The 13,089-nt window shown below is 41.6% G+C and overlaps 1 protein-coding gene across 10 annotated transcripts in view; it reads left to right on the top strand.

The window, feature by feature from the left end:
- The window catches only part of LOC102308260 (RNA binding protein fox-1 homolog 3), a 436,461-nt gene that overhangs the window by 274,483 nt on the left and 148,889 nt on the right, over positions 1–13,089 (top strand). For all 10 annotated transcript variants that reach the window (XM_014334179.2, XM_014334182.2, XM_042221529.1 and 7 more), the window contains one exon: positions 11,337–11,446. In XM_014334179.2, the coding sequence (XP_014189665.1) occupies positions 11,337–11,446 (110 nt within the window). The remainder of the gene's footprint in view (positions 1–11,336; positions 11,447–13,089) is intronic.

Below are 13,089 nucleotides of genomic sequence, written 5' to 3' on the forward strand. Positions count from 1 at the left end.
AGCCTCTGTCTCTCACACAAGAGAGAATGGCATTAAAGTTAATTTCAGCATGGCTCCAGCTGGTGCTGTTGCATCCACAAAGAAGCCGCATTGTTATGTATCTTTATTGCAAGAGGCGAAAGCAGCAAAAGGCGTCCTGTTGGAAAATCTGCAAATCACCGTCGTGAAGCGTTTGTTTTCTCTCGACTGGGTTTAACCCTGCCTCCCTGCAAAGCACGGATACGCCATGAGGTCAGACTTATCGATCCGCTTTGATATTTTATAGACCCCAGTCAGCTTCCACCAGTATAGGCTGCAGTATTTCCCCCAGCGACGCGATCCAGCTGTGGCCACCAGAGACCTTCAATAAACAGACGCCGTCGGCCGCCGTCCAAGGACGCCAACAATCGCAAAGCGTGCACGAAACGAGACGTCGCTACCAAAATGCAGCAATTGACCTCCACAGTTAAACATCCTACAAAATAGAAAACGTCGCAAAATCCGAGCTGTAAATTGGTTTTAACGCCTGTAACCATCTTTCTTTGTAGTTTTACTGTCACATTATCCTGAACATCTGGGCCAAGAGTGTGTGCTACTAAAGGCGGTGTAATTCAACAGCGCTGGCAAGAAAAAAAAGAAGCCATACTGTGCTTTTCACAGGTGCTGGACCGGATCCAAATTGATAATTTTTCAGACTCAATAACACTTAGAAGGATACAGGAAAACAACAGCACCGGACATGCAGGGGAGGTCTGGCAGATTACAGGAGATTTGTCAGCCCCTGGGAGTTCTCACTCAGCTGATGTTGACAAAGTAGAGCTGATGTGGGTTGGTGAAAGGGGGGGAAAAAAAAGCTGCAGAAGAAGAAGAAACCCTTTTGAAACAGAAACCGTTCATGCACACGGGCTTGCGTGTGATACATGTTGAAGTTTCTTTGTCTTTTCCGTTTCAACAGCCTCTCCCCACTTCAGCACCGAGGGTAGAGTGTGAGTGAATAATTCATCAAATCCGAAAATCTATGAAATAAAATCATTTGTTGCCCTATAGTGTGCTTGACAGAGAGATTGTTTATAAGGGTGGTAAAGCAGGACTTGAGCATTGGTAACGATCAATAGCCTGATGGAATCCCGAGGCCCTCGCTTGTTGCCAACGCACATCCAGACTGAGACATCAAAACAGCTTTGGGTTTCTCTCCTCTCGCTTGTGTCTCCAGAACATTTCAAGCCAGCTGGGCAGTTCAGATATTTTTCCATTGGTTGTTTTGGAGTTGCATTATTTAGCTCTGCATTTAGACCCCCCCCCCTCCCCCATCACACACGCACTCCACATCTCGAGGTTGTCATTAGCGGCTGTATGTTACAATGATGCTGAGAACAATTAAGATAAAAACGCTGTGACAAATCATAATGGTGATAATGATAATGATAAGATGAAATGGAAATGACTCTGGCAAATAGGGTTTCTGTTTTTAGGATGATTCCACAACAGCAACGACACACTCGTCTTACACCAATAACAATGATAATTATTATGATGATAAGTCCAAAATTACCCCTCCCCACATCATCAGCCTTCGCCTTCGTCTTCCCTGCGTTTCGTTAGAAAGAGGAGAGGTCATAACACCACTTCCAATTATTTTCCCAACTATCCCGAAACCCCCACGACTCACCCGGCCCACGCAGCTCGGACCAAAGGATGGTGCCCATTGCCAGTGACCTATTAATCTCTCCACTGTAAGTGAACAGGCCTTTGCACTAATGAGGAATGATTAAAGACAGCAATGAGCCATTTTTGGAACAGCTTCAAAAAAAAGGGATGCAAAGAAGAAAAAGAGATCATTTGCCATGATCAACAAGGAAAGGACCTTTCCAAAACACTGGCATGAAGATGCAAGCACATCTTTTTAATTTTAATCTCTTACGGTAGCATCGGAGAGCGTTCGTCTCTTTTATAGAATTTTCGCCTCTTTGGAGGATCCGAATAGAAAAAGCTTTCAGCAGAAAGCCTTTAATGCTAAAATATATCAGGGTTAATTTCTAATCTGTATCCACTAGTTTCTGAGGATTTGCCTATAAACCCAATCTGAATCCTGGTAGCTGGTGGCCTGCTTGATGTTGAGGTTAAAACGCAGTTTAGGCTCGCGATTCCTTTGTTCTTCTGCAGGCTTAGACTCCTACAAACTTGTCTGTGTTCATAAAAATTACATATTTAGAAGTTTTTTTTTAATGGCTTAGATGTAACTCTGCACCTTTGCATCCTTAAGTATGCATGGATCTATGAATAATTAGTTGCTGCTTTTATCTCCACCTACCCCTCTGCCTCACATCTGCAGCTCCAACATACCTGCTCACTTTGATTCGGCTCAAACGCTGCAAAAGTACTCAGCGCTACACAATGGCGAGTTGTAATACTGAAGTAATTTTACAATACGCGGACTGATTAACCCCAAAAACAGTTTTGTCAGTGAACAGTGAGTAAGTTACCTTCAATTCCACCTTAAGCTAACTTAATAAAGGCTTACATTTTGAATCAGCTGAATATATTATGCTAATATTAAAGTTACGTCATGTGGTGTGTCTGAATCCATGTTTTTGAGTGTTGTTGAGGCCAGATACTGGGTTGCATATAATTGTTAATTTAAAGATTATTTTTCATTCTCGAAGTATCTTAATTTTTATCAGGTATTTCTTTTACATTTTTTAATATTTCATATGAAGGAAAAGACAGATTACCTGATTAAAATCGTGTCTCAGATTTAACTCGTCACTCTTTGTGGATGTCCCAGTTCTCAAGCTGGGAGCCGCAGCTATAAAATATTACACGCCGTAGCGTTCGGCTTTCCCGTCATTAGATGGCAAGCCGTGAAAAAAATCCCAACCAAAGCACGTTAGGTCTGCTGAGTTCTCCGCATACTTCCTGCCATGTAATGTACATAATGCAATCAAAGAGCAGCCATGTTTTTTGAGGTCAAAGATGACTGCCGCTGTGTGTTTTCTGCATTGCGCTTTGATCTTTACGAGCTCCCTCCCACCTCCTTTTTTTTTTTTATTTCGTTTCAGCTGAGAAACATACATTATTTTCACTTTAAATTCAACAACCGACCCATTAAAAGCAGGTCTGTGTTATGAGAAAGGAAGGACCACTAAGAATCGCCCATGGGCAGTAATGCAGCAGTTTTTTTACTGTATGTAAGTGTGTATACATTCTGTAGATAGAAATTGGGCCTAATCAGCCCTGCAGCTCTCCAACAGAGGGAAAAAAAGAAGAGGAATCCACTTAGCAACGTGGCTAATTTGCATAGCTTTGAAGAAAACGGGGTCTGTGTTTAGTCAGCTTAGATGGCAAAGGAACGTCAGAGTCTGACACTCAGCGGGAGACAAAGCAGCTGACTGGTTTCTCTGACGTTCAGGCTGGCTGGATGACTAGCTGGCTGCATTGGTATTGCTTTGATGTACAAGGCACCTCATCAAACTGTGTTTATGAAGGTGCAGATACTTTGGTGGTTGAACCTGCTGAAGCAGTAGCTGTCAGATTTTGTGAATTTAAAAAGTGCTTCCTAAAAATTCAATTTGCTTCTTACTGCATATCTGTCAGGATGGAAAAATATCTGAAATAGCTTTTAGACCATTAAATATAAGGTGGTAAAAACATAATCTAGGTCAACAGGGCAACGATTCAGCTTTTTTTAAGCCTTATTATCATTTATGTGTTTCATTTTGGTGTAATTACTCGTATTAGAAAATTACAGATTGGTTTTATTTTCTTTATTTAAAATGTGCTAAAACTAGCCTGTCACAGGGATAAAACATCTGTTCCACCTGACAGTTTGTTCCCTTTAAAGTCGGTATTTCCTGCTGTCTGTGAGCTAATTGAATGCTTCAGCTGATACATCTACACACAGCATTTATTAGCTGTCTGTCCTCGCCTCCAGCTGTCACAGCCTGGTTCTGCTCAAGGTTTCTTTCTGTTAAAACGGGGTTCTTCCTTCCCACTGTCGCCAAATGTTTGCTCATGGAGGACTGTCTGATTGTTGGTGGGTTTCTCTGCATTATTGTAGTGTCTTTACCTTATAGTACAAAGAGCCCTGACGTGACTGTTGCGACTTGGCGACGTATAAAATAGCTGAACTTAATTTAATTCAGTCGATCACAGCCGCTCACATGATTTCATACCAGTTAGAAAGTTACACTAACAGTAAACTACAAAAGACTTGAAGGACATCCCAGAAGAAGACTCCAACTCTGATTGGTTATGCACAATAATATTGCAATATTATTATATTGCTTATATTATATTGCTTTCTTGCTTGGAAGCTTGTGGGCAGATTTGGATCACAGTTTAAAAGTAATATTAAGGAACTGTTTAAAGTAAATTAAATAAATGGCAAGACCAGCTCTGGTTTCACAGTAGATAACAGGGCTGCACCAGGAATACCAAGTGGAAATTCCAGTCACTGAACTGGTTCTCAACAAACAAAGCTGCAACTTCCAGGGTGAAAAACTGAAGAACAAAGCCAAATAAAAGTCCCAAAGACTGCAGTTCCTGCGGTGGCGCGCCGAGTCTGAAGTTCTTATCAACTGCTATGTTAAAACAACCCAACAGCAATAAAACCATGTTTGCACCCTGGTACAACAAACAGTTTTGCCAGAGTGGCTGTTTGGCCAGCCGGTCGTCTGTCTAGCTTAACAGTTGATGTAAACACACCAAATAGTTTCCCCGTCAAACCCACGAAAAAAAAGCAAAAAGTGTTTAGTCTTAAAAACTCTGGATTTTGTTATTGGTTTGCAGCTCAGTTTCAAAGTGTCTTATGAAGAAGTTGTATATCATATGCAACAATGAATATGAAATCGGTCATCAGACCGATACCCCGTGAACAACACTGACATGGCCACTTTGATATCTCATAAAAGACCAATATATCAGCCAATCATAACACATCTGACACCCCCTGTCTTTCTCTCTCTCCTGACCTCCTGCCTCCAGTCTCTGCATCTCTTACAGCACAGCAGGCTTTGATTTAAGACCTCTGCAGCAGTTTATGGTGTATATATCCTAAATGGACATTTTAATAGGCTTTTACTTTTTTTCATTGTATTGTGCAATGTAAGCAGTAATCATAAATTATTATAATCATAATTTGTTGCTGCCGGCTGAAAGCCTTGCACAGTATCTCTGAAATGTCAAGTTTTCACAAAGAAAACAGCTCCGTTCAGAGGCTGACCAGCACGGCACGTGCGAGGATTTGAGAGGATTTTAATAAGTGGTGGTTTTTAGTTAATCTCGGCCCGTATGGAATCGAACGTACCTTAAAGTAAGAACGTCAAGTTAAAACAATGTTCTGTAAGGCTGAATGTGATTATTCTGCTAGAGTTTCTGAAGAATACCACTTGTGTCCAAATGATTTGAAGGAAATTTGTATACAGCGATTCACAAACGCATAATGCAGCCCTAAAGACAGAGAAAGGGGGCGGGCTTTAATATTTTACCAACTGTAAACATCACAAAGCTGTTTCGAGGCCAGGCTACAGAGTCTGTGTGACGCTATCAAACATTCGGCTCCTCACGTTGTAATGAAGGAGTGGGAAACTGGACGTTGAGGAGTTAATATCGTCCAAAAAACCAAAAACGAGCACATCTGCATTTTTAGCTCGCTCCCATTTTTCTTCTGCCTGTGTATTTTTTATTCATATTCCCCGTCTTTGCTCTGGAAACTGCCATCAGGCTCAGAGGCAATTTACGGTACCTCTGAACACGTCCTTAACGGTACCATCATGCGTTCATCAGTGCCACCGTGAACACAATTTTATTACTCAATTTGATGCCACACAGGGTTCATTCCCCGCATTTTTTATGCATTGTGGGCTGAGCTCAAGCAGAAAATAATCTGGACAGAGAGGGCTGTGTATTACGGCTCAAACGGGATAAAGCACTGACAAATTCCGGACCGGAGGACTAGTGAGCGGGGAGGACAGGGAGAAAGAGAGATTAAGAGCTACACCATTGTTTACCTCCTCCTCTAAGGTGCAGGATACTCTGTCGTTTATAAATGTTGGTAGCTGTTATTGGTTACCTTGCAGGCTTTAGGGGAAAGAGGAAAGGAAAATGAAAAAAAAACTTAGGGAAAGACCCAGGAGGGGGTTCGATACAACTTTAATAATGCGTAGCAGGAGCTAAATGAGCCATTCTGCGGTACTTTAAGACGTCTTCCCTCCACCCACCCCCACCCACCCTCCGCCTCCCCCCCTCACGGTCTCAGGGCCTGAATTATTAAAAGTGTTGTTTTCCCTTATTGCATTGCAGCAATGTGCCTCTTTGCTAGAAATGAGCTGCACGTTGTGGAGTTTGAATGCTTAAAGCGACCCACCTCCAACGGCAAAGCCAGGAGAGGAGCACGGAAGGCCCCCAACACACACACACACACACACACACACACACACACACACACACACACACACACACACATCTGAATGACCACAACGTTATGCTCAGATGGCTCTCTTACGCTTCTCTTATATAATGCACGTTGTGAACTAACTAGTTTGTTTTGCTAAACTGTGCAGGGCTGCAACTAATGATTATCTCCATTATTGCCTAATGGACATTACACTATAAAGTGTTGGAGAATGGTGAAAATGCCCATCACAATTTTCTAAAGCCCAAGGTGATATCATTACAGTTAATTGCCTTTTTCCCAAACAACAGTCCCAAACCTACACATATTCTTTACACCATAAAGGATGAAGAAGCAAGTCCTCCCAATTAAGAAAGATGGAACTAAGGGATGTCTTTTATGAATGTTTTAGTGCTGTCTAATAATCCCTTTAAATATTTCAGATCCAGCACTCTGCATTTTCATATTAGTCAGTTTTTGTTTTCAAATAAATGTAGCCATAAATGCTTATAGCTTTGTTTTTAGAAGGACTCGGATTAATTATAATGAGTCACAGTTACTGTAGCCACGCTGGCCAAACTTTCCTCTCATCTCTTTAATTCATTCGGCCTGTAATTGAGCGTTTAACTTGATTTTGTTGAGACAAATACGTTCGCGGCTGAACCTTGTTTGTGCTGCAGAATATTCTGGAACAAACGGGCTGCGATGGACTAGAAATGTATTTTTTGAATTTTCTTTAGGGCTCAAGTGCAGACTTGGTAAGATGGAGAAATTTTCAGAGCTGTCAATACATCATCTCTGATGCACTGATGGTGCATTTTCATGATTGCATATATGGGAGAAATATAATAAATATTTGAACTGAATCCACTTTTATCCAAGTGAACATTTGTGTTTTCTTCTTTAGAAAAGTTTGAAAACGATCAAGTTTAAGGTTGAATCTTGACATTTAGAATAATTTATAAGCAGATTCAATCCTGAAATACTGATAGCCGCGTAAGCCTTGAAATCTATGTGGAGCAAACTCTCCATATATTGAGCCAGACTCAACAAGGCATCACTTAATAAAACAATACTTTCTCCTTCCCTTTTTCTGTTCTTGCAGGTATTGTACATGCCCGGTGATTTGGGTATTAAATTTGATGCCTGCAGTTAAATCTCTTGCTGTGAAATGCAAGAAATAAAAACTCAGAGTTGTAGATAATGCAAAGTACAGTAAAGCACGTTGCATGCTCCTACCCCCTCCCTCGGAGCCACACGCATACACTTGCATACCCCCGCCAACACATACTTTAATCACACAATTAATAATTAATCAGAGGTTGGGCTCAATGCTGTCAAGCCTGCAGATGAGAGAACACCCAACTGCTGAGACAAGCCCTTAAAAAAGGGGATTAATAACCAAAAAAAGGAAAGAATGAACAGCTAGACAACACGTCGCTAGTTAGGCTCAGTTTTTCTTAAAGTTGAAGGAAAATACAGACGGTCCACTGGCGCGAATAGGCAGCTTTGAATGCATTTTTTGTAAAGAAATAAATAACAAAAGCTCGCTGGCTATAGAGTTCTGCAGAGTTTGTGAGGGGGAAAATTAAGTTGTCGCTTTTATGTGACATTTTCTACATGCAAATATGCAAAATTTGATTATGTGCTCTGTCTCCTGCGTATAAACACCATCAATAAAACTATAACAAACCGGTTCTAGAAGAATAGGTCAGGGATGAGTATGTATTATTTGCGCACCGCATTACAGCCGGTGCACTGATTGATTTCAATGCATTGCATCACTCTGGAATTGATCATACACCCGTGATCATTGTGTTCAATTTATTTATTCCCACTGATGCAAGTATTTTCCAACACTTAAAAGTCATCTTTTTTTTATCTCTGTCAGTCTCGCAGTGCTCTGTTTCCAGTGTTGCAGCAGAGAGCAGAGTGTTTACCCAGCTGTAATTACAACATGCACAATGACCTCATTCTGCTGTGTCAGTAGCGGTAATGTATAGCCCTTGATGTTAAACTGCAAAGAAAAATGGTGTGCACTTATTTTCAATATGCTGACTACATTCCCAGCATTTTTTTTTAGACATGGCCGTGAAGGCAGATCAGAATTTGATATAAGCACTGGTGCTCCTATTTATCTGACAAGGTCTCTCTGCCTTAATATGCATTCAATAATGTGAAATGATATTAGCTGTAGGAGCTCATTGACTGTGCACTCAGGGTCTCTCGGTGTCTCTCCGTCTCTGTCTGTAGCACGCTCTTTATCTGTTTCTCTTCCTCGTGCACACACACAGAGAAGAAATGGGGGGAAAAAAAGAGAGGAGGCTTGAACCGCGGATAGCAACAGCAGCAGAGCAATCACACCGAAGCAATGCCCCCCACGCCTGGCCCATTAATAACAGTAATACGCACACCGCGCCCAAGCCAGCACTGCCGAAAGCACCACTGACACTTTAATGGGCATTTTTTACTTTTGTTTTTAAATAATGCATGTGCTGCTTGTCAGCACTGCTTCACTCCACCCCTGGTGTGCCTTTGCAGCGTTCCATTGTGCAGAAATTACAATGGAGACCTGTGTTTTCTGTGCCGCCTGCTCCGTAAGCTGCATTCATCACGTTCATAGGGACATCAGAGTGCGGTACATCACACTCTCGGGGCCGTGTGTGTGGGCACGCATGCCACGCATGTGTGCGTTTTTGTTTGTGAAGGCACCTCATTGGCACCGAGCTAATTAAGAGCGTCTTTGAGAGGGCGAACTGTGATGCTCGGTGGCACCGAACATGACTTATAAAGAAGGATGATGCTCTCCGTGATACAGGAAACCTGACAGTCCGCTAGCGGTTTGGTGTGTCTGCCGAGCATGCCACTGTTGTTATGCAACTACGAAAACCTCATATAGACCCCAAAAGTATTCGGGATCCTCTGGGCTCACTTGCAGTTAACTTATTCAACAGTAAGAGATTCATCAATAAGAGAAGGTTTAATTTTCATTCGTCCGGGGACCGGTGCGGAGCGGCAATCGGTGATACATACCATAGCGTTTATGGCATAAGTTAATTTGCTTTGGCCATCCTTGGATGGGCAATAAAACGAGAACAATAAAACGAACACAAATCAGCAAAACACAACAAACTCAAAATTATACACATACATCATGGCACAACACACAAAGTTCAATACGAAAATATATATTTTTAAAAACGCCTGAGACGATACACAACAGCACGAGGGGCGATTCACAGAGAAAGAAGATGATGGTATTCAGCTCCTGCTCGTTCGTGACTGCATGAAAAAGTGTGGTAAAAAGTTTCGCTTTGAGTTTAAAGCTAATCGCACATTAAACGTCTCCGTGTCCAAGTGTGGGTTGACACTGTTCAGTGGAAAAGGAATGACATGAGTTTAGCCATCCAATAGATTAATTAACATTTAAACCTGCAGTTTATTGCTGTTTATTAGTATTTATGCATTTTGTAATATCACCCAATCATATACTCGGGTGGGAGAGAAACAGCTATAACATGCTAACAATGATTCAGATGAGAGCATCAGTGGATATCAGTGAGTACATACTAATGATATTCTGTATATACAGTATTTATACTGTACTCCCAGGACAGGTAGGCATATCTAGCATGTATCTTTCTATATTGTCAGCAATGGATGCACTGCCATTCTATTATGCAATAATGCTCATTGAAATCCAGTTTCTGTATTCTCAGCCAGAGCGGCGCTTTGGTGGACTGTGTGTGTTGTGTTTGTGTCCTGTTTGCTTTTTTTTTTTGTGCACCTGCTGCAAACTGAGAATATTGAGGGTTTGTATTGTAATCATACATAAGCCCCCCACCTCTAAATTGGATCCGGAGCTGACCAAAGATGTATTTGCACATGGTAAAACTTAATAGGAACAAGTAGGCACGGGGACCAACAAATTAATCGTTGTTTAACTTTGAGTCTCGAACGGTGCAGATTTGAATATCGGGTGCTGCAGAAGCTGCTCGTTTATTTCGGATCACGGACAGTAAAGGTGACGGACGTCCTCGGCGAGAGCTGCAGAGGTTGCGTCGGAAGACTTGCGAGACAGGACGTGACTTCGGGACTAGCACCCTCGAAAATCAATTTTTCAGCAGTCCCCTGGTTTTTGAATTAAACACCAAAAACATGCAAATTTTATGCCAGCGTTGCACTTAGTAAGTTAGGGTATGGCTGTGTCACTTTCTGGGAGTAATTTGCACCGGCCTGAACACAGATTACCAAGGCCCAAAATTAACCCAAACGTTATGGGTAAAACGCACATTTCTCATCAAACTGAAAGCTTCGGTGTTTTATTTGTGCGCGTTATTCTCGAGATCCCAAAAAACAGAACTGTAGATTTGTCATACATTGAAACTTTGCCAGAATGATGTGCCTCGGTGAAGTGCATTTATCACAGATCACTTATTGTGACATTTTAATAGTAGTCCCTGAAGTGCTACATCTCACGGGAGAACCGAGTCAAGACTATAATCGCAAAGGTTTAGGAGCAATAACTGTTTTATTTTGGGTTCATACTTTTGAGCTGATTCCATAACAGACACGGGGTAGTTAAGTGGTTATAGAGGATATCCTTTAAATGTGATGATGGTCAGTTCACGGTTATTTTCTGGCGTATTAAATGTTCCCCACTGTTTTCCTGTTGATACTAAACCTCATTTGGTTATTTATATTATGCTGGTAGATCAACTTGACCCAATTGTGTAACTTTATTGATCGTAGCCAAGCCACCTATCTGTATTCCTTACTGCACGTAAGGTCAATAAACCTCAAAATCAATATTTATAACAATCAATGTTGCATTCTCTATGATGCCTCTTCCTGTGCAATGATTTCCTGCGATTGAATTGCTTTATTTGTGTTTTTTGGAGGCGCCCCTCTGCTGCTTCTTGTCCGTTTCGGTGACGCCTGCTCGTGTTTCTGTGTGTCCCTGCAGGAAACACGTTGTGTAAGTCAGGAAGCATTGCTGTCTTCGGGAACGTGGTGTACAGCGGACTGCTGAACGATCACCTCTGGCATTTGGGAGTGCCCCTCTTTACAAGACTGGTAAGAGCAGCAGGCCCCTCTGTGCACACTTACCTTCACTTTTGTTGGAAGAATTTCACGCGCTTGTGTGGAATCTAACAGGTGTGGAATTCCCCGAAGCTTGTAATGTTGTTTTTGATGCCCGCTCTGTTGACATGTGTTAGTTAAGGTTAAGACCTGGATGTGACTCCTCTGCTGTGGATGTAGGAGACGAGGAAAACCCACCACACACACACACACACACACACATGCATTTCATATTAGACTTTTTAAAAGGCATAACTAAGATGTTTTCTCTGGCCTTAAAGTGCAGGTGAGCCCACCTATGGATTCAGTTCTTCCCCAGCTGGCTGGCTGGGTGTGTAGCTAGTAGTGCTGAAAAAAGGCTGGCTAAATAATTCATGAAATTTAGTTTTACGGCAAGAATTTTATAAAAATTACAAGGTTTTAATTAAGAACCGGAGCGGCTGAAGCTTGCATTAAGAATTCATGATAAATGTCTATCCCTAATTGTCAAAGGGAAAGCGAATGTTTGTTTTACACTTAATCTCGCTGATGGTGGAATGTGAGCTTAGGAGATTCTTGTGAACGGCATAAAGACGAAGGATCACAGAGCGATATTGCAAAAGATGAAATCCAACGAAGCCCTTTCCCTTCTTGTTAATTACCCTCTTTCTAAGCAGGTCGCAAGTTTTCATCAATGTTTATTATTGATTAAATCTGTCGTTGTTGCTGTCATTTATGAGTCAGGAATTAGCGTTGATTGGTGCACAAGGGTTGCATATAATTGGGTTACATTAAATAGATAATTCAGCTGATCTCATAAATGTCTAATGTGAAGCCTTGTTTGATTATCAATTAATGTCAAACGGAGATGCAAGAGGCTGTTAGGAATCCTGTTGGGTTTGCTTGTGTTGCATGTGGCAAAGCTACTCTCATTGCAGCTGTAAGAAGAGCCAGGAGTTTTTACAGTGAAATGTATATTTAATATTGTACGCGCTGGCGAATTCAAAGTGACGCTGGAGCACGCGTGCACAGCGAACGCTGGTAAACAAGTCTTTAAAAGATGTAACAAAAAGAAGGACATCAAACGCCACAGGTAACAGAGCTTTGGCTTCTAATTAAACAGAAATTGTTTTTTGAGGAAAATGTGCCTGTTGTTCTTAGCTATAAAGAGTAGAAGGAGGGAAATGATTAAAATATTTCATGGCTCAAAAGTCACTTCATGGTGCCTTTTTCAAAGCCGAGAGTTTAATGGAGTAGGATGCTTAATTACTAGCATATTTACATTTTCTCCGACAAATCCTCCCACGAAGAGAAAGCTGATGGAAAATAACCACTGTGTGACTCTGAGAAGAGTTTACCCCATGACATCGTGAATATATGGTAAAATACATAAAAGATGGAGACAGCCGCCATAGCGTCCAGGTTGGTTTGGTGTATTTCGAGGCTCGGGGGCAAGCCGCTCAATGACGAGCACCCATGCAGACTATCCAAGTGTTTCAGTTTTTGTTGGTATTTGCAAGACAGATGTGATGTAAAGGAATTACTGTGTTGCATTATGTAAATGTTAACCCAACATACAGCTGCTTCTAAACCAGCCTCCATATTAATATCTATGATGTTTACTGTGGACTGCCTGAACAAGCTGAAACACGTGCTTC

This window comes from Haplochromis burtoni, unplaced genomic scaffold, assembly GCF_018398535.1.
Source record: "Haplochromis burtoni strain Fernald_Lab_line unplaced genomic scaffold, NCSU_Asbu1 Contig_68, whole genome shotgun sequence".
In the NCBI taxonomy this organism is placed as follows: Eukaryota; Metazoa; Chordata; class Actinopteri; order Cichliformes; family Cichlidae; genus Haplochromis; species Haplochromis burtoni.